Source organism: Cyanistes caeruleus, chromosome 11 (genome assembly GCF_971803275.1).
Source record: "Cyanistes caeruleus chromosome 11, bCyaCae1.hap1.1, whole genome shotgun sequence".
Taxonomy (NCBI): domain Eukaryota; kingdom Metazoa; phylum Chordata; class Aves; order Passeriformes; family Paridae; genus Cyanistes; species Cyanistes caeruleus.
The window spans coordinates 2,730,901-2,750,018 of record NC_141711.1 but is presented as its reverse complement, the minus strand read 5'-3'; the positions used below and the strand labels follow the sequence as shown (position 1 = coordinate 2,750,018).

Genomic DNA, 19,118 nt, shown 5'->3' with positions numbered 1-19,118 from the left:
AAACCTGAGAGAAAATGAACATAAAACCTCCAAATCTTGCAGGATCATAATGAGCTAAAGTTACTTTGATCTCAACTGAGGCTCCTAGGTGGGGTTTAATATGAAATAATTGTTACAATATAATGATTAATTATAGTAATAATGTCATAGCTAAGGGCCTTTGCAGTTATGTCTCAGAATACTTTTATTACTCAGCCAGAGCAAAAGAAAATAGATTAAATTAGTGGGAAGCAGAACTGGGTGTTTTAATCAGGCTTAAACTTTCTGTTCCACTGGAAAATTGCTCCAAGAGGGACGCAGAGCCCAAGGTGGCGACAGCAGCTGCTGCTGGCCCTGGAGTGGGATGGATTCCCAGCCTTTGGGAAGATGGGAGGAGAATTGGAAGGGAACTTGACAAATTGGGAAAGTGGTGTGGGATAAAAAGGATGGGCTTCAGTAAGCACAAGTGCAGAGCAGTTCTCACCAGGCAGCGCTAATTGGCTTCATCAGCACAGGCTGGGAAATGCCTGGTTGGGTTTTTCAGGAGAATCCACTGGATGGCTAAAGGAACATCACTGGGAAGGGTTAGTCTGGCAGAAAAGGCAAAAATCATCCTGGAAAAGGAAGAAAAGTGTTGTTGTAAGAGACTGCTGAGAAGTGAGAAGGCTTCACCTAAAGTAAGCAGATTTGCAACTTTACCTCTTTCAGGAAAAGTCAGGAGAAGGCAACAGAGATGGTCACAGAGCTCAAAATCATGGCATTTGAGAAAAAAATAGTATAGATATCTTTAATTCAGGAGAAATTACACCTGGGGAATGCCCAACAGCCTTCAGAAAGGAAATTTCTCCACAGATTTCCTTGGGGGTGATGGAAGACAGGGGAGAGTTAAAGTGCAGCAAGGCAGAAGCTGGTTAGATGTCCCAAATTTGTTCTACTGATGGGAAAACACAGTGATAGAGGCTGAGGGAAGGTTTGGATCCTTTGTGGGTGTTTTGGATGCTGATGATCCTGCTCTGCTGCAGAAGGATGCAGGAGACGCCCATTTTAGATCATTTTCATTTCTGGATCTCCCAGTATTTCCCATAAAGACAGAAATCAATCAGGAGGAGCAAACTGATAACTCTTACCAGGAAGAATAAATGATGCAGTGAAATATTTGCCATTCCAGATGAACTATTTGACTATCCAACCCCTGGATTTTGTAGCTGCTAAAAAATCTGTGTCTATTTTGCTATATTTTGTATACTTTAAGGGGTATAGCACATCTGCCACGTGGGAAAGAGGTTCTTCAGACTTTCTGTGAAATTGCATTTCACACCTGGCAAAATCTCATTGCCTCTGACTTCACAGCCTCTTCTCTTCCTTGGAGCAGCCACAGCAATTCCAGTGCTGAGAAAGGAAAGCAGTGACATCAAATATCAGCTCACACCTCCAGAGTGTGGGCACAGGTGGGGACAGGAAGGGATCCTTCAGGTCTGTGCCTGGTGTCTCCAAAACAAGGGAATTTCCTTTCTCAGTTTGGGGCAGATTTAGAGGAAAAATTCCAAACCAACAATTTAGTCAGGACTGCTACAAACCTTTTCACCTCCATGCCCTTCACCCATCTTTTCCTGATGAAACCATATGAGAGAGAAGGAAAAAGATCTGCAAAACCAAAATATTCTGTTTGCAGAGTTTTTCCCTGGAGTCAAATACCAAGAAGCTTAACAAACGTGGTCATGTCACTGTGGGATGGGAAGTGGCACTGAGTGAGGATGTTGGTAGAAGAATCTCTGCTGGGTGAAGGATATGGGGTGATTTTATCATTTAAAATAATCTTTATTTGGCTTGAATTTGATTTCAGTCTTTCTATGTTAATTAAAACATTCCTGGGTGCTTTCCTGTGGGAATGCTGGGCTGGGTGTGGAAGTGCATCACACTTTAGGGTGGTTTTTATAAATATCTGTGTGAAGGGGAGCAGTGATCTTCTGCTTTAGCATATCTCACTGATAACATCTGTTGCTGTATTACCAGGCAACAGCTCTGTTAATCTTCAGGGCATTTTATGAGTATTAACTAATGAATCCTCACGTTTTCCCTACATTAGCTCACTTTCTTAATAGCAAAAGAGGCCCCATGATCTCCCCAGCACTTGCAGAAGAGGCAGTGTCAGGTCTGGTGTTAAATCCTCTACGTTTGGTGCCTTTCAAGGGGAAATGATGAATTCAAGGCTGTGTTTTGGGTTGAGGCTGCCCACTGAAGGCTCATGGACCTGTGTTCAGTCAGAATTAAGCATTTATGAGATAAATTCTCTTTTTCTCCCCTTCAGCTCCCCTCCCTCGTTATGGATATCTATTCCTAACAAGATTTGGGTACCTGATGCTCAGGGATGTTCTGCAGAGGAGTTTTCCCCAGCACTTCCCTGGAATAGCTGGGAAAGGCGAGCACAGGGAGTGCAGCAGCAGCACACGGCTGCTCCTCTACCACCACCCTGTGGGCACCCAAACCTCTCATCCCCCGTGATGAGAGAATGTTTTACCATTCCTAAACGTGTTGTGGCTCAGCCTCCGGTCTGCAGGATGGATAAACAGGAATTCAGGGTGATGGTGCATTTCCCCAGCACAGGGAGAGGGGCAGGTGGGTCAGTCCTGTCCTGGAGCTCTGTCAGCCCCCAGGAAAGGTGAGGGGAAACACTTGTTCGTACCTAGGGAGGAGGATTCGAGCTGGATGGATATTCACACCTTGTTTGCCTTGCTGAAATAGCCTCACCTTAATTCACAGATCACACTCACACTGGAGGGCCATTCCCTCCTTCCCAGCCTCTCCCCTCCCGTGTCCATTCGTTTCCCACCTGGATAAGCGCTGTCCATTCCTCCACCCTGCCTGGCTCTCACCAAGCCTGCAGGACAGGATTGCTGTGTGCTGATGCTAATTTTGCCTTTCCTTTGCGCTGGAAGTACAAGGAATGCTGCTGAGCCACGGGATGGGCTGAGAGCTGGGAAGTGTTGGTGGCGTTTGCCATCTCCTGGAGAATCCCAGCAACAGCAGAGGCACTCGCTGGATTTCACACTTTAGGATTTCAGCTTTTCTGTTTCCCATCTCTGTGTAACCCTGCAGTTGTTTAGTGCAGAACTCCAAACTCCACACCCAGTGCCAGCTGCTGCTTCCCCACTTTGGGCAGACACAGCAATTCCTCTCCAGGCCTGGCAATCAAGGACACCTCACTGCCTCAGGCCCCAGAGATGGAAACAAAAGGGACTTGGGGGCAGCAAACTTGGGCTAAATGACTTCATTCCCTGCAGCTGGAATTGGAAAATCAACCCCTAAAATTCAAATGGACCAAACTTATAAAAGTGTAAAACCTGTGACCATTTTTGGGTGCAGGCCCTGGGGGGCTTTGTCTGCCCTAAATGTCCCTGCAGGCCTTCAATGAACAGAACTGCTTTTTATTCCCTTAATTCTGCCTGGCCTCTGTTTTCAGGTAGCCCCAAAAGTCACCAGCTGATCCCTGTTCTGTCTCTTTTTCCCAGAGCCTCCCCAGTGGCTGAAGAAGCCCGAAGGTGGTGTCTACAGCGTGGGGACAAACCTGGTGCTGCTGTGCGAGGCCATCGGGAACCCCGAGCCCAGCATCCAGTGGAAGCTCAATGGGATGCCCATCGATGGTATGGGGTGCTCCTCCAGGCCCTGTCCAGGGGGGCTGTGCCTCTGTCTGAGGGGACCCACAAGTCCTAATACACCGAGTGATTGTCTGGTTTGGCACCTCTTTAGAAATGAGTTGTTTATTTACTTGAATAAGTGAATATTTAAATAGGATTCTTGAAGAGGATAGTGGTGAACAATTCACATGTGGAGCAGTGCTACCTTTCAGGTGCTGCCTCTGCCTCACCTGTAACTCTCCCATCTTTTGGAGATCTGGGACAGCTTCAGGGCTCCTTTGTGCTTCTGCATAAGCTCAAGTGGCTGGGGAGCACTGGTGGAGCAGTATTATTATTATTATTATTATTATTATTATTATTATTATTAAGCATTTTTAAAGTCTCTGTGGTGAATTTACCAGAATTTGGTGCCCTGGAGCACTTTCCTCAGGACTGCTGGCAAAGGCAGAGCCCTGGAACTCCCCAGCTGTTGGGCAAGGTCGTGGTTGGATCCTCAAGATGTTCTTTCCCTTGGCTTCCAAGCAGTGAGGAGAGCCTGGGAGCTCCCCAGTCATGGTGTTCCTCCTGACACAATCTGGTGTTTTCCAGGCAGGACCTTCCGAGGGAGAATCTCCACCAGGGAGATCAGCCTGACCAACCTGCAGCTGCAGGACAGCGCCGTGTTCCAGTGCGAGGCCACCAACAAGCACGGCACCATCCTGGCCAGCGCCAACGTCAACGTCCTCAGTGAGTCCCCCGGGCTGTCCCCTCCCAGAGATCACATCCAACAACCCCAGGCTGAATCCTCAGAGCAGCCTGGGGCTTGGCAACGTCTCATGGTTCCCTTGGACTGGCCCCAGATTTTAAGAAATATTGTCCAAATTTATGCAACAGGTTTCATCACGGGCAGTGTTATGTGTTTAGCATAGACACTCCTGAGCTTTCAGCTATTTTAAAAACATGGTTGTAGCTGAGCTTAAAAACCTGAGTTCAAACACAGTGAAACCAATGGGGGCTGAACTGTGACCACAACGCTGGTTTTGAATTATTAAGTGTATTTTTAATCTTTGATTTCAGTTGTGATGTTCAGCCTGTTCTTTGAAGAAAGGGAGTGAGGGGAATTTATTTAATAAAAAACATCTCTGGAGGCAGCAGAACAGGGTCTGTTTTCTCTCCTGGATGTTTCAATTTCTGACATGTCCAGCAGTAAACCCCTGTTATCTCTGTCAGTGAAGCTTCTGAGAGCTCAGCTTCTCAGTGCAGCTCTTCCAAAGAGCTGTGAAATTCCCATTAAACACCTCAGCCTCTCCCCTTTGCTGGAAGAGGGGAGGGTGCAGGGCCAATATTTGTATTCCTAGTTGTGCAATGCAGTGCTGCTCACCTTGCATTCTCTCCTGCAGATATTGCCCCCCTGATACTGACCCCGGATGAGGAAAACTACGCCACGGTCGTGGGTTACAGTGCCTTCCTGCACTGTGACATCTTTGCCTCACCTGCAGCAGATGTCAGATGGTAGGATACTGAGAATCAGGGTTTTTTTAATGTGGAACAAGTTCCTGCGGGCTTCTCCAGGTTTGCAGAGTCTGTTAGTTATTATTTCTATGGAATTAAGAACAGAAATCTGTAACAAATCTATATATAATGTACATTTCCTGTGTTTAAATGCTCTTTTAAAATTTCTGAAGAACTGTGTAGGAAAAAAAAGAGTTATTGGAAGTCCCCAATACCTGCTTGAGACAAATGCCAGGCTATACAATAAGCAAAACCACGCTGTTTATAGCCAAATCCTGCTGCAGCTTCATCAGTTTAATGTTGGCAACTCTTCAAGTTTGGACACATTATTGAGGTGGAAACACAGTGATTTACAGGACACATTTACCTGGACATGCTTCCATAGGATTGGAAATCCCAGGATTGTCACAGCAGGTGACAGGTGCAATAAAATTGCAGGTGGCATCTGTAGATTAAAGACAGAGTCTTTTAGAGAACTTTTCCAACTCTGTCCCTGTTGGTTTGGTGTGCAGAACTCTTAATTCCCGTTATGATTTGCTGTGCGTGGATAAAGCGCCTCACTAATCCTGACTTCAGTTGCTCAGGGGCAGAGCCGAGTCCCAAAATTCCCCTGCAATAACCCCTAACCATGAACTAACACTTCTTGCAGTAACCCAGGCCTGTTTTTATCATCTGTAGGACTAAGGATGACAGCATAGAGCCCCTTTCAACATTTCGCTACGAGCTGAACAAGAACGGCACCCTGGAGATCAGGGACACCAAGAAGGAGGATTCGGGATCCTACGCCTGCTGGGCTGCAAATTCCGTGGGGAAAAGAGCAATCACTGCTAATCTGGATATAAGGGGTGAGAAGAGAAAAAAGCTTTCACAGCTGCTAAGATTTTATGTCTCCAGTTTTCAGTCCAGGGTACAGATTTATTCTGTGACTTTAGGGATTATTTGGATATTATGGCCTGAAATTTTCGCATACATATGTGGTCTTTAAAATAGTCCCAACTTTTCAGCTGGATTTCTCCATGCTCACACATGGTTCTCATTTCCTTCTGGATGCTTGCAGAAGCTGCACAAGCCACCAAAAATTTGCATTTGCACATTATCTTGAAAGGATTTTCCCTCTTTTTGTCACTGCCCTGTTACACCCAGGGCAGGCTCTGGGCTGACCCTTGGGAGCCTTCCCTGTGCTCCTGAGCTTGGTGGGATCCTTGTTGATCCAGATGTGTTCCTGATTCTCCCTCAATTGTGGGATTCCCTTCCCTAAAATTCCTTCCCATCTGTTGATCAGAAGGCACATCCCAAACTGGATTAACTCCCACAGTGGACACACAGCACCTTGCTGCTGGATGAAGGACTTTGCACTGGGCTTCTGTGTGTTTGTTGATAAATATTTTTAAACAGAGAAAAAAAAAATCCTCAGATGTGTTTACTTATAAATTTTAGATCCATCCCTTGTTCTGCAGCTCTGTTTTAAGGGATTTGTGTGGTTGGTAGCAGGAGGGGTTTTCCCTGGAAGGGCTGATGGCAGTGGGCAGCTCCTGTTGGGCACACAGCTGACATTTAATGGCTTTTCTACAGATTTACTTAAGATTTAGGGCTTACCAATAAAAAAAACAAAACTTAAATACTCAATTAGCAAAGCTCTCTGATGTAGGTTAGCTGTGACAAAGTTGAGGAATAAGCCCACTCTTTGTGTTCCATTTCCACCCACTCCCTTTGGCTTTGGGAATTTTACAGTGATAATAAACATGAAAATGTACAATGAAATTATCACAGAGCAACATTTCACTGCAGAAATAAATTCAGCTAAGTGCTTTCTTCTTACTTATTCATCTGTTTCTGCATTCAGATTACAGTCAATTAAAAGAACAAACTTGATTGCAATAATTTTTTCTCACTTGACTTTAATAAGCTTGTAATTTTTCTTGGATCATTGCCAAAGCTTATTTCAAATGGCAATTAGACATAAAAATCATATTCAAGCTTTTTTTTTATCATCCATTTCATGACAGGCTTCTAACAAGGATTTTCACCTGTAACCTTTTTTTTTGTGGACTTTTTTTTTGTGGATTTTTTTTTTTTTTCTGGAGCTCTTTGGTTTGGAGCAAACTAAAAAATGTTTCAAGATAAAAAACGTTTGAAGATAAAAAAAATGTTTCAAGATAAGAAATGGAATCCTGGAAAATATCTATTTCAAACCCCACCATCCTTCACTTGAAATGTTTGTGTATATAACAGAAAAAAGACATGATTGTTGCTCCTGAGGTTGATTTGTGTAGATGAAGTGCTTGGTGAAAATTTGATGTAATAGCCCCTCTCTCACCTAATCAAAGTGTTTTTCTGTGATCAATCAGATGCTACAAAACTTGTTGTTACTCCAAAGAGCCCCCGAGTGCTGAAATCACATTCCATTTTATTGAAATGTCAGGCTGAGTATGATTCCCACTTGAAACACAGTTTTAAATTATCCTGGAGGAAGGATGGAGATGAGCTGCCAGTCAACAGCACGGAAGGTGGCAGGTGAGTGGGGAAGGAACAAGGCTGTTCTTGATCTCAGCTGGATAATCTGCTGCTGGAGCTGGAGTTTCATTAAACATGAGCCTTTAATAGCTTGAAATGCAAATTTATGTCTGCAAAGAATTCTTCATGTGACACGTGAATAAATCTGCATTTTATGCACATCTAAATAGAAATGCAGCAGTGTGAGTTTTGAGCCAAATGGGTTTGGGTTTATTAACTCTGTTACCGTCATAGCAGGGTACAAAGTTATATATTCATATATACATAATACATATCTGTATTTTATATATAATATAAATGTTGGCCAAACACAACCCTGACCCCAGTGCAGACTGTTTCTCCACTTCAGTGGAACCTGTGTCTTCTTATAGTATACACTTGCTTGGCCAAAACAAAGTCTTTGCAATGCTGAAGTGATGGTAAATAGGTTTCATGGTTTCTGTCATAAATTTTTCTGATATATGAGTTTAGGATTTGCAGGTTCAGGGGAATTTTGCCCTATTTTTGGTTTTCCATTGATCTCAATGGGCTGGAGCTCAGCCTTTATTCCATAGAGGGGTCCCACAGCAGGCAATCAGATGTCTTTATTAATTACCACAGGAGAGAGATGTTTCCTAAATACTGGAGAGGCTGAAAATCCCACTGAGCCCTGGTAGGATGGTGAGGCAATGCCATGGAAATTCCACGTCTGCCACAGAGCCCATGGCCCTGGATTCTTGGCAGCTTCCCTGGTGCTTTGGACATGACAAAAATGCCTTGGGAATGCTCAGTTTCCCTCAATCTTTCAAAAATTCCATCATAAACCCCATATATTTCTCTCATTAATGACTTGCCAAAATCCTATGTCCCGGGCGCTCATCCAGTGCATCTCAGTGTGGTTCTTTTCAGAGCAGGCTTGACAGGCCACGGGGGCTAAATTGCCACAAACCACAAATAATAGTCCTCAGCACAGTGTAGAGCAGAGCCACAATTACATTTTAATATAACAGGCCCAGTGTGCAGCTATTTAATGAAAATGTCCCGTGCCAAGTTCTTTTATGAACAATTTTTCAGAGAACATCTGTGTGTGTCGTACTCATCTTATGAATTTTTCTCATCCTTATTACCTCTTTTTTGTGTTTTTTTTTTTCTCCCCTGCAGGATAATTCTGGACAGGGATACCCTGTTCATATCCAGTGTGCTCCTGGAGGATCAGGGAGTTTACACATGTGTGGCCAGCACTGCCCTGGACGCCGCCAAGGCTGAGGCACAGCTGATCGTTCTGGGTAAGGTCGATTTTCCCAGTGTGGAAACAGCTCCTTGCAGCAGGAATTGCCACTGCAGCACTTCTGCTTCTTTGCTTCTTTTCACTGCGCCTCAATAACTCAATTTCACAGAGCCTCTCACTCCTTAACCTCTGCTGTGCTGTCCCTTATCTCCAGGAGCAGCGATGCTGACACAAACTCGATTTATTTTCATCTTTGGTGTAGCAAGATGAGGCAGAATTTTTGCCTCAGGTCAGTGGCTGCAGGAGCTGCCCGGGCTGGAGGGTGTAAGAGCATACTGATAATGGTTCTACTCCTGCTTTGAAGTCCTTGGCCAGCCCTTCACTTCACTGGAGGTTTGCACAGGAGTTGGACTATTTTTTGAAGGCCACCAGGCCAAGATTTGGATGTGCAGCTCCTCAGAAGATCAGTGGGAGTTAAGCACCAAAAAGGAATAAATTACATCTGTGGACCTGAGCATAAATGACTGTCCAGGGGCAAAGAGCAGAGAAGAGCCTTGACCCCCTGGCTCTGAAGCTTGGCCTTGTGAGAGCATCCTCACAACCTGCATCCCTCCCTGAAGGACCACTCAGAATTAAGAGGATGAACTTTTGGAGAGCTGTGCACCCATTGTTCCCAAGAGCAGCAGCCAGCAGCCAAAATTCTGCTCTGTGGTCACAATTTTGGCCAGCCTGGTCTAGGTGAAGGTGTTCCTGCCCATGGCAGGGGGCTGGAATTAGATAAATCTTTAAGGTTCCTTCCAACCCAAACCGTTCCATGACTTCATGATTCTCTGACAGCTTTGCATCATTTTAATTACATTTATTTTTGTTTCATTTTGCATTTTTATTTATTGCTGGCAGTGATTATAGCAAGAAATAAGTCAATCTGCCCTTCAAGATGTTTTTTCACTTTAAAGGAGTGATATTTTTTAGTAAATAGTAAATTAGGAAGATGCTGTGCACATTATTTATGGTGCTGTGTCCTTCAGTGCTGTATAATTCAAAATGTTTTCAGACTATTCGTTACTTCACTAATGAAAATTTTATAAAGCACTTTGTTCCTTTTAAAAAAGGTGATTTGCAGAAGAAGAAAAACAGTTTTGAGCTATTTTCCCTTGTTTATTGCTTGTGAGAAAGGTCTTGGTGAATTAACAACATCCATTATTTACCAAGTGAAAAATTCAAGTTTTTTGCAATCAAGGACTTGTGGGCTGACTGAAGAACGAAATGGAGACATCAGATTAGGGGCAACTAAAAGTAAAATAAATATTCATTTAGAATAATTCTAAGTATTTGTTGTGTGTTTAGCAAACAGGTTAGAGGGATGAGAATATTTTAGGTGCACCATCACCATCTTTAAATTAATATATTGAATTTTAACCAGCTGTGCTCCAAGGACAGAGCAGCAACATGCCTGTAGATTAAACTGTGCTTTCCTGATTTTTTCCCAGGTACAAGAGAAATAGGGAAAGAAGTGCAAAGGAAAGGGAAAAAAAAAAAAATCTGAATATAAACTTTGTAACTTCTTGATGTACCATGAGATGAAACACAGTATTGTAATTTTTAAAACATTAGTACAAACAGAGTGATTTTGTTTTCATAACAACAAAGTCATGGTGGTAGTTTTTCTGTAAGAAATGACAAAATCTGCCAAAAGTTTAGTTGGGACAGCATTAGTTGTGCTGGCAGGTAGTGAATTTCCCAGTTCCCTGTTAATGTTGATCCCCATATATATAATGGGATCGTGAATGCTCTTCTTTCCCTCCCACCCTCAAAGGCCAAGTTCAGTAACTGCCAGGGCTGAGTCACCTTCTCCACCCCGATGTGTCCCGGGGTAAATCCAGGCGATGCTGGCACGCCCAGAGCTGTGTCCATACCCATGGAAGGTTAAGCAGATCTTGGGGTTGATTTGGAAAGAAAAATCTGTTGCTGCAAGCACAGTAATGTGGGTAGAGGGAGATGAATCCCAGAAGGATTTTGTGTTTATAAGGGAAAAATCAACGCCAGGAGATCCGGGGTTTTTCAAAGCAATTCCCACTTTCCACAATCTGTCCATCTTGAAATCAGGAGGTTTTTCACCACCATCTTCACTGATTCTGCTGTTCCAAACGTCTGGAAAATGCCAGGACAAACAGAAATACCTTGCTGTGCTACTGACACTTCTTCTTTATTTCCCAGATGTTCCTGACCCACCAGAAGACCTCCAGCTCTCGGAAAACCAAAACCGGAGCGTTCGGCTCTCCTGGAAAGCTGGGGCCAGCCATAACAGCCCTGTTAATGGTAGGGAGGGGTTTCCAGCATAATTTTGTAGGGCTGTTCAGAATTCTGGCATGTCCTGGTTGTCACAGGACACAAACCCTGCTGATGGCCAGGTTTAGTCACTTAACTATGACAGTTCATTTGTTGTAAGTTCATTTCCACCCACGCTGTTCACATTAAGTTGGGGGTTTTTTTAATCTTTTTTTCCCTTTTTTGTCTTTTTTTCCTTCCCAGAATCAATTATAGAGTTTGAAGAGAACCGCTGGGAGCCGGGGAGGTGGCAGGAGCTCAGCAGAGTGCCAGGGAATGACACCACAGCCCTGCTGTCCCTGGCCCCCTATGTGAATTACCAGTTCCGTGTGGTGTCTGTCAACGCCGTGGGCAGGAGCCAGCCCAGCAAACCATCCCTGCGCTATGCCACCCCTCCAGCTGGTAAACCTGACTCTGGTTTCCTAAATATTCATATTTTCAGTGTTTTTTTTAGAATATCTGTGCCCTCCCGTGCTCCAGAGGGTGTGAAGAAATCAGGGTCTCTTGCACTGCTCAGTGGCAGCCTCAGGGATTATTAAAAATAGGTCCTGTGATGGGAATTACCCCCAGCTGGTTCAGTGGAACTGGAATAACCCTCAGTAATTTTGGTGGGCCAGGTGACCATTTGAATTGACTGTATTAATTAAAGCAGTGCATTTTCAGAGAGGTAGAGTCAGCTGGAGGATGTCCTGTGACAAGCCATATTCCAATATTTTAGATATGAATGAGATGGGAACCCTGCTGGGATGAATTCTTCAGTGATTGGTAAAAAAGAGCAGCCCAGCAGTTGCACATCAAATGTCCAGGCATTGTTAAAAGCATTTGATGTGCAGCTAGAACAAATCTAAATTTTAATGACCCAACTTGCTGCGCTGTATAAAATTCCTAAGGATGCCAAAGGGAGGAGTCCACACTGCTGGGATTTCCTACACCTCCAGCACCTCACTCTGCTGATTTTCCACCCTTTGCAGACCTTCATGGACAAACAGTTCCTGGAGAAGGGCTGGGTTTACAGGGAGCCTTTCAGGAGCGCTAAGCTTGTCAAAAAAATCTCCATTTACAGAGCATTCAGTGGGGCAGAAAATGTTGTCTCCCCAAAAGTCATTTTAGAGGCCAACTGTTCAGCACAGCATTTGCATTCCTTGGCATTTTCACTCTTTTTTTCCCCATTTACACCAATTTCAGGTCCTTTTTCAGCTTTCCAGCTGTGTATATGTCTAATGATGCCCCTTCTGTTTGCTATCCCCACAGGGAGAAAAATCTCTTCCTCACAATCCCCCCACATCTGGTGCTTTCAAATCCAAAAGTCACACCTCTGTGTTAGCTGGTGGCTCCAACCAAGAGGGGCACTTAGGAATCCAAACTGCATAAACGGCATGTTTGGGTCCCATCAGCTTTTTGTTTAAGTGTCTGTCACTAGTAGGGGAATTTCCCATCCTTTTTTGGCACTTAAATGCTAATTGTAAATAAATGGGGTGTGCAAACTGACCTTGTCACCTGTGTGGTTTCAGCTCCAGATAAAAACCCAGAGAACATCCGAGTTGAAGCTTCTGAACCCAATGAAATGGTGATGAAATGGGAGGTAAGGCAAGATTAGCAAATCCTATAGGAACGATCCTTTATTCTTCTGAAAGCTGAATTTGACTTAAATGTATTCTGGATTTTCAACCCCAGTGTCATTTTTGGTTCAAAAGACTGTATTTTATGTCCAGCTTCACAAGATATTAAAAAAATATGGAACTTCTGTAAAGCATAGTAAGAATTCATCAAAATTTGCTCTTCTCTGCTTCTTGTATGCAAGAAACTGTTTCAAATTATTATGGTCTTACCCTTCTCTGCAATTAAAATTACCAGCCAGGCCCAGGGAAGGGATGGGTGGCTCATGGCATCTGCCCTTCCAGCCTGGAAGTTTAAAAACGCCACAGATCCCTTGCCCAAGAGAATGTGAGCTTGAATTTTTACACCAAGAACTAAAGGAATGTGGATAAACCTCCAAAGCCTGTGATGTGCATCAAAGGAATTATGTAAAAGTCTTGAGGATGGTTTTCAGACTTCAAATTTCCTGGGTTTTAAGCCTGAGCTTCTGTGCCAGCAGTTGAGTTATGTGTTCCTTCATTTAGCACAAATATCCACAACTGTGGAAGGAAGCAGGTTTTTGTTGAGGCTGGAATTGCACACAATTTGCATGAGATTTACTCCTCAATCTGCTGCTCCCAACGAAGAGCAACAAATGTTTCCCCAGTGGGAAGTCATGGTTTGGGGTATAATTGCATCCAAAAGGAGATGGCCCTCAATATCCATGGACTTGGATTGGAATGGGATTTTTAGCCCAGGGTTGGGGGAGAAAACTGCCTCTCAGAAAAGATTGGATTTGATCTTGGATGTCTTTTTCAAGTTTAATGAATCAATGAAATGCAGAGTTTTAGTACCCAGTGTGTCTATTTGGAAATACTGGGATGGCAAACACATCTTTGAGCACCAGAAACTTCACAATCACTGCTCAGACAGGGCAAAAGTGGAAGTGAAAGCTGAGCCTGAAAAGAGAGAATGGGATGGAAAGGCTTGGTTAAATCTTGTTGAATCATTAAAATGTTGTTAAACAGGATATTCATTTATTTATGGCATTTCCTGTGTGCTTTTCAGAGGAACTGCTGGGCACTGCACAATCTATTTCTGACAGACAAAGGCTGCAGAATGATGTTAATCTGCCTATTTTGGATTAAGAGACCAGCTGAGCTTTAGTGACTGGGATCTTTAGCCAAGGATTTGCAGCTTTAAGGAAGATCAAAATAAGAGTCAAGTGGTGCTGTGATTTAACTATATACAAGAAATCATATTTTTAGGAGAAATTTTTTACTTCTTCAGCTTTCCTTGCAAATCCCATTCCCAGGGATCTTTGCCACAGAGGTGGTGCCTGTGAGAAAGGTGCCCAAAGGTCCTCACAACAGAGGAGTTCAGTGGGGATTTCTGCAGGTCCCCCAAATTTAGGTCTCCCCATGCATAAGGAACATCAAAGGGAAATCACTTTTTTCTGGTATTTGATGCTATTTCCTGTCAGACCTCTTAGGTACAAATCAGCTACAATATCTTTCATATTTGCCTATACTTAAATATTATTAAAAGCAGCGTGTATGGTAGGAAACACCCGCAGCTGTTTCAGTGTGTACCATTTTTGGTAGGGTAGGTGATTATTTAACTTTCTTAATTAAAGTAGTGCATTTTCAGAGAAATAAATTCAACTTGAGGATGTATGACAAGCTACTGCTATACATTTCCTAATATTTTATAATTTCATGTTAATTAGCTGGAAACCCTACTTGGATGAATTCTCCAGCTGATTGGTAAAAGCAGAGTGGCCCAGCAGTTGCAAATTAAATGTCCAGGCGTAATTTCAAGCATTTGGTGTGCTAGTTAGAACAAATCTAAATTTTAATGACCCAACTTACTGTGCTACATAAAATTCTAAGATAAAATGCAAATTTTATCTCTGCTAAAAGGCTCACACAGCCTTATGCCAAACTGCAGTTCAGTTGTGCTGAAGGCGTGGGGTTTTACCTCACACAGGAAAACCTGTGGCAAAACAAAACCTGATGTGTGTAGGAAGCAGAAATACAGCTCCTAGCAATTAATCTGGATTTTAATCCAAGTCTTTCACCCTCCTTTCTCTTGAAGTCATGATGTTCTTGTTCCAATCAGCCTCAAATTCAAATGACAGCAAAAAGCTTGGGGTTTTCACCCCTTTTCTCTCCCAGTGCTGTAACACACATTCCAAAATTACCTCCCCTCCCCTCAGCTGCTGTTTTGTGATTACAACAAAGGTGGACAAGATCTCTTTTAACTTTTCCCCAGCCACTGAAGCCCGTGGAGAGGAACGGGCCGGGGCTGGAGTACAAAGTCAGCTGGAGGCAGCGGGGTGTGGAGACCGACTGGAACGAGGAGCTGGTGAAGAAACACTCCCTGAGCGTGCGGAACGTGCCCACCTTCGTGCCTTACGAGATCAAAGTCCAGGCAGTGAATCATTTAGGATCTGGCCCCGAACCAAACGTCACCATTGGATATTCAGGAGAGGACGGTGAGTGGCAGGAACTTGCCTGTAAAAACGGGGGCTTCTTGTGCTGCAGAACGCTGGGGTGTGGAGTGATGGATTAGGCAGCCCAGAGCTGCTGGAATTCCAGTGCTCAGCCTGATGGGCTCCATGAGGCATGGGCAAACCCGTGCTGGGTGCCAGCCTGCTGGAGTGTGAGGGGTTTTTTTGGAAAGGTCGCTTGTGCTCTCATTAATCTCAGTTGTTGGCTTAGTCCGGGTACTTGTTTGAAGGCCACACTCCATGAGAAGTCTCTGAAGTGTAGCAGTCGTGTTGTACTCGGTCGGAGAAAAATCTTTGGGTTCTCTGAGGCTTGACCCAACAGTTTAAGGGTGTCAGAAGTTAAATACTTGGACAATTAGGGACAAACTGGCAGGCACTGGGTGTTTGAGTGAATTTACAGACAATGCCACTTTCCCCCTACGTGTGCTGGTGTTACCTTGTGAGTCCCCAAAGAATGTGCCATCTTCTCCAGCCTGGCTTTCTGCCCCATGGTTCTCCATGGCTGCCAGGCGGAGTTTCAGGGCTGGAAATGGACTCAGTGGTGGTCAGACAGGAGAATCCCCACTGCCCACCCAGAGGTGGGAACAGGAAGGTCTGGTGGTGCAGAAGAGGTGGTGAATAGCATGAACGAGAAGAAAGAAACTCCACAGCATGTTTATTTTCTTTGTCTCTCTGTGATGAGTCTAATTTTACATCTACCACTGGAAAATCTTCCTTGCAATTCAGTCGTCAATGGATCAAGGCCTCCTTTTTTTCAGGCACTGTAATAGCTCTCTGTGTTATGCAGTGATTAAAACCCTACTGTTTAATGAGCTTAGTTGTAAAATGAAATTGATTATAAAAAAAACCTTTATGATTGCCTTCTTGAGTGCCGTGTTAATCATTTTTTTTATTCTTCTCACTGCTGTAAGCATTGCTTGAAACAGGAAATCATAAATACTGGTGTAGAAATTCATGTGTCCCAGTGCACACGTATCCCAACCCTCAGCAGAAAAATACAGGAAAATAATATTTATTGGCCCATTCCATCCACTGGATGCAGGTGGAATGGCTTTGTGCTTGCCTGCGGTGAGACTGCATGGAGTGGCACAGCTGGAGCCGGAAAGCCAAGCCTGGAGCTGTGAACATTGTGAATCTGGGCTCTTGGAAGTGTTTTTAACACCTGGGACTTTTGTTTTTACAGTTCCAGATGCTGCTCCTTCGGGCGTGTCGGTGGAGGTTGTGAACAGCACCCTGGTGAAAGTCTTCTGGTTTGGGATACCAAGGGACAGAGTTCGTGGGCACTTAAAAGGCTACAAGGTTACAAAATTCTCTATAAATACTTGTATGTAGTTGAATAAATTATTAAATGAGTCCCAGATTGCAATCTCTCATGTGTGGGAAGGTGAGAGAGATCATGATCATGCTCATCCCCATACAATATAAATTGTTTTAGAAATCCCAATCTCCTCGCAGGTCAACTGGTGGAAAACAAAAAACATGCTGGATGGAAAGAGGCATCACCCAGAGAAACACTTCCTGACATTTGTAGGAGACAGGAACTATGGGATGATTCCTGGCCTGGAGCCCTTCAGTGAATTCCGCTTGACAGTTCTGGCTTTCAACTCCAGAGGAGATGGCCCTGAGAGCTCCCCCGTGGTGTTTGAAACTCCAGAAGGAGGTAAGACAAGAGGAAAATATGGGATGGAGGGACATAAATTGAAATTGTCCTTGGGACAAGGCGAGCTGATTCCCTTACTTGAGGTAATAGTGAAAACTCCACTGTTCATAGAACCCTTCACTTGAAAGGGGAGCTGTGGGTGTTGAGATAAATTATAACCTCATTTAACAAGGATTTGTAGGGACCTGCTCACTCTCCTCTGAGATCTCACCCCTGTGTCTTCCAGTCCCTGAACAACCACGTTTCCTCAGGATCCTGAACTTTGACAAGGACTCGGTCACTCTGTCCTGGGGGCTTCCCAAGAAAGCCAATGGCCACCTGACAGGCTACGTCCTGCAGTACCAGATAAGTATGTGCCTGGTTTGCTTTGGGTGCAGAATTGAGGCAGGATTAGTTAAGGAAACTCCCAGGTGTGATTGTGCACAGAGGCTGCCAGAGGGCAGGCTGCAGTCAGCTCCCAGAGCTGGAAGTTTTCCATGCACTTTATCCCATGGAAGCTCCCATTGCTGCCGTTCCCCGTCCCACATTTATTAGCTGATTGAATTATTTCATAATTTCACCTAATGTAGTGGTTAAAAAGACCCATAAATTGTAGATGTCTTTTACTGGGGTGAAACTCATTTAATACAAAGTGAATTGTGATGAGAGCACTCTATGAAACCCCATAAATGTAGAGCTGCACATTATGTCAGAGAGCTTCTCCCCCCTAAGATGCCTCAGCAGCAACACAAAGAACCACCAGAGACGTGGTGTAGAGTAACCACACTGAAAGCAACCAAATTCCAGGGGATTTCTTTCTTTCTTGCCTAGGAAAGAAATGAGAAACAAAGACAACCTCAGGCAAGACCCAGTACTTAGCCCAGACTGCCACACCACCAGTTGTGTGGTGATAATGCAGTGTATTTTGTGCTCTTTGAGGGTGGAAAAGGAAACAAAAATCCCCAATGTACTTTACACTTCTCTGCTGATAGCAGAACTGCTCAGATGCCTTTGCCAACAGGCTGGTGTCTGGATCTTCCTTTGGTCATGCTGATTAAGTGCAGAGAGTGGATCTATTTGCAAAATCCCAGACTGGTTCAGTTTGGAAGGGACCACATAGTCATCTCGATCATCCCACAGCTCAGGAGTGTGTCCAGATGGCTCTGGGATGTCCCCAGTGAGGGAGAGACTGCAGCCTCTATGGTCTCTGCTCCAGTGCTCAGTCACTGCACAGGGAAGCTTCTCCTCGTGTCCAGGTGGAATTTCTGGGCATCAGTTCCCTCCCAGTACTGGGCACCACCAAGCACAGCCTGGTCCATATTCTGACACCTCCCTTCAGATATTTCTAGATATTTTTAAGATCCTTTCTCCATTTTCTTACAATCCCTCCTCAGCTGCCAGCTCTGAGCAGCCAGAGCAGCTCACAGCCCACCAACCGCCCTCTAAGCTGCCAGTAGAAGTTCGCAGATGTTTGGAAGCAAAGCAAGGAGCCATTCATAGATATTTAATGATGATGGGGACAATCATTCTTCCCTCCCACTCAGGCTGTGCATATGTACACTCAGAGAGCTTCCCAAGAGCAGTGATAGCTCACCGAGCCGCTGGGAGATGGGCACAGATGACATCAATCCCACTTAACCCCGGCAGGAAGGGCCCACAGCCTTCCTCCTCCCCTCTCCCAGCCGAGTTCTCCCTCCTGGGGGTGCTCAGGACACATTTCCGTGGCTCTGACCGAGGTGCTCTTCCCTTGCAGTCAACGAGACGCAGGAGGTGGGCGCCGTGAGCGAGGTGAGCGTCACCAACCGCTCGGTGCTGAGCTGGCGCCTGGCGGGGCTCAGCCCCAGCACCAAGTACAAGTTCTACATCAAAGCCTGCACGGCCAAGGGCTGCGGGAAGGCGGCCACCGAGGAGGGGCTGACGCTGGCCCAAGGCAGTAAGTTCACAAAGTCCTGTTTGGTGAGGAGGAGCTCTAAGGATAGCGGGGAAATGCTGGTAAAACCTCCCCCTTGTAAAATCACGGCTCGGGCCTGGGACTCAGCAGGAAAGGAGCATGGGAAAGTGACTCAGCTGAGTTGGAGGTGGGAAAACAAGTTGTAGAACCGTGACGTGCTCACATGGTGGTTTATGGTGGTTGGTTGAATTATATTTGTTATACTTCAGTGGAATGTAACTGAAAATGGGCTAACTGCTTCAAAAGGCCTGGGTTTTGCCATAAAGAGCTCTCCTTTGCACCTGCCT

The 19,118-nt window shown here is 44.7% G+C and overlaps 1 protein-coding gene across 27 annotated transcripts in view; it reads left to right on the top strand.

The window, feature by feature from the left end:
- CHL1 (cell adhesion molecule L1 like) overlaps window positions 1-19,118 on the top strand; it is a 122,688-nt gene that overhangs the window by 93,064 nt on the left and 10,506 nt on the right. For all 27 annotated transcript variants that reach the window (XR_015274784.1, XR_015274782.1, XR_015274783.1 and 24 more), the window contains 14 exons: window positions 3,489-3,620; window positions 4,203-4,340; window positions 4,994-5,105; window positions 5,784-5,950; window positions 7,454-7,619; window positions 8,760-8,884; window positions 11,044-11,145; window positions 11,359-11,556; window positions 12,666-12,736; window positions 15,004-15,226; window positions 16,425-16,540; window positions 16,697-16,901; window positions 17,128-17,250; window positions 18,634-18,813. Coding sequence is in view for 23 of the 27 variants with exons in the window: in XM_086845214.1 (XP_086701340.1) it covers window positions 3,489-3,620; window positions 4,203-4,340; window positions 4,994-5,105; window positions 5,784-5,950; window positions 7,454-7,619; window positions 8,760-8,884; window positions 11,044-11,145; window positions 11,359-11,556; window positions 12,666-12,736; window positions 15,004-15,226; window positions 16,425-16,540; window positions 16,697-16,901; window positions 17,128-17,250; window positions 18,634-18,813 (2,058 nt within the window). In the remaining 4 variants the exon portion in view is untranslated. The remainder of the gene's footprint in view (window positions 1-3,488; window positions 3,621-4,202; window positions 4,341-4,993; window positions 5,106-5,783; window positions 5,951-7,453; window positions 7,620-8,759; window positions 8,885-11,043; window positions 11,146-11,358; window positions 11,557-12,665; window positions 12,737-15,003; window positions 15,227-16,424; window positions 16,541-16,696; window positions 16,902-17,127; window positions 17,251-18,633; window positions 18,814-19,118) is intronic.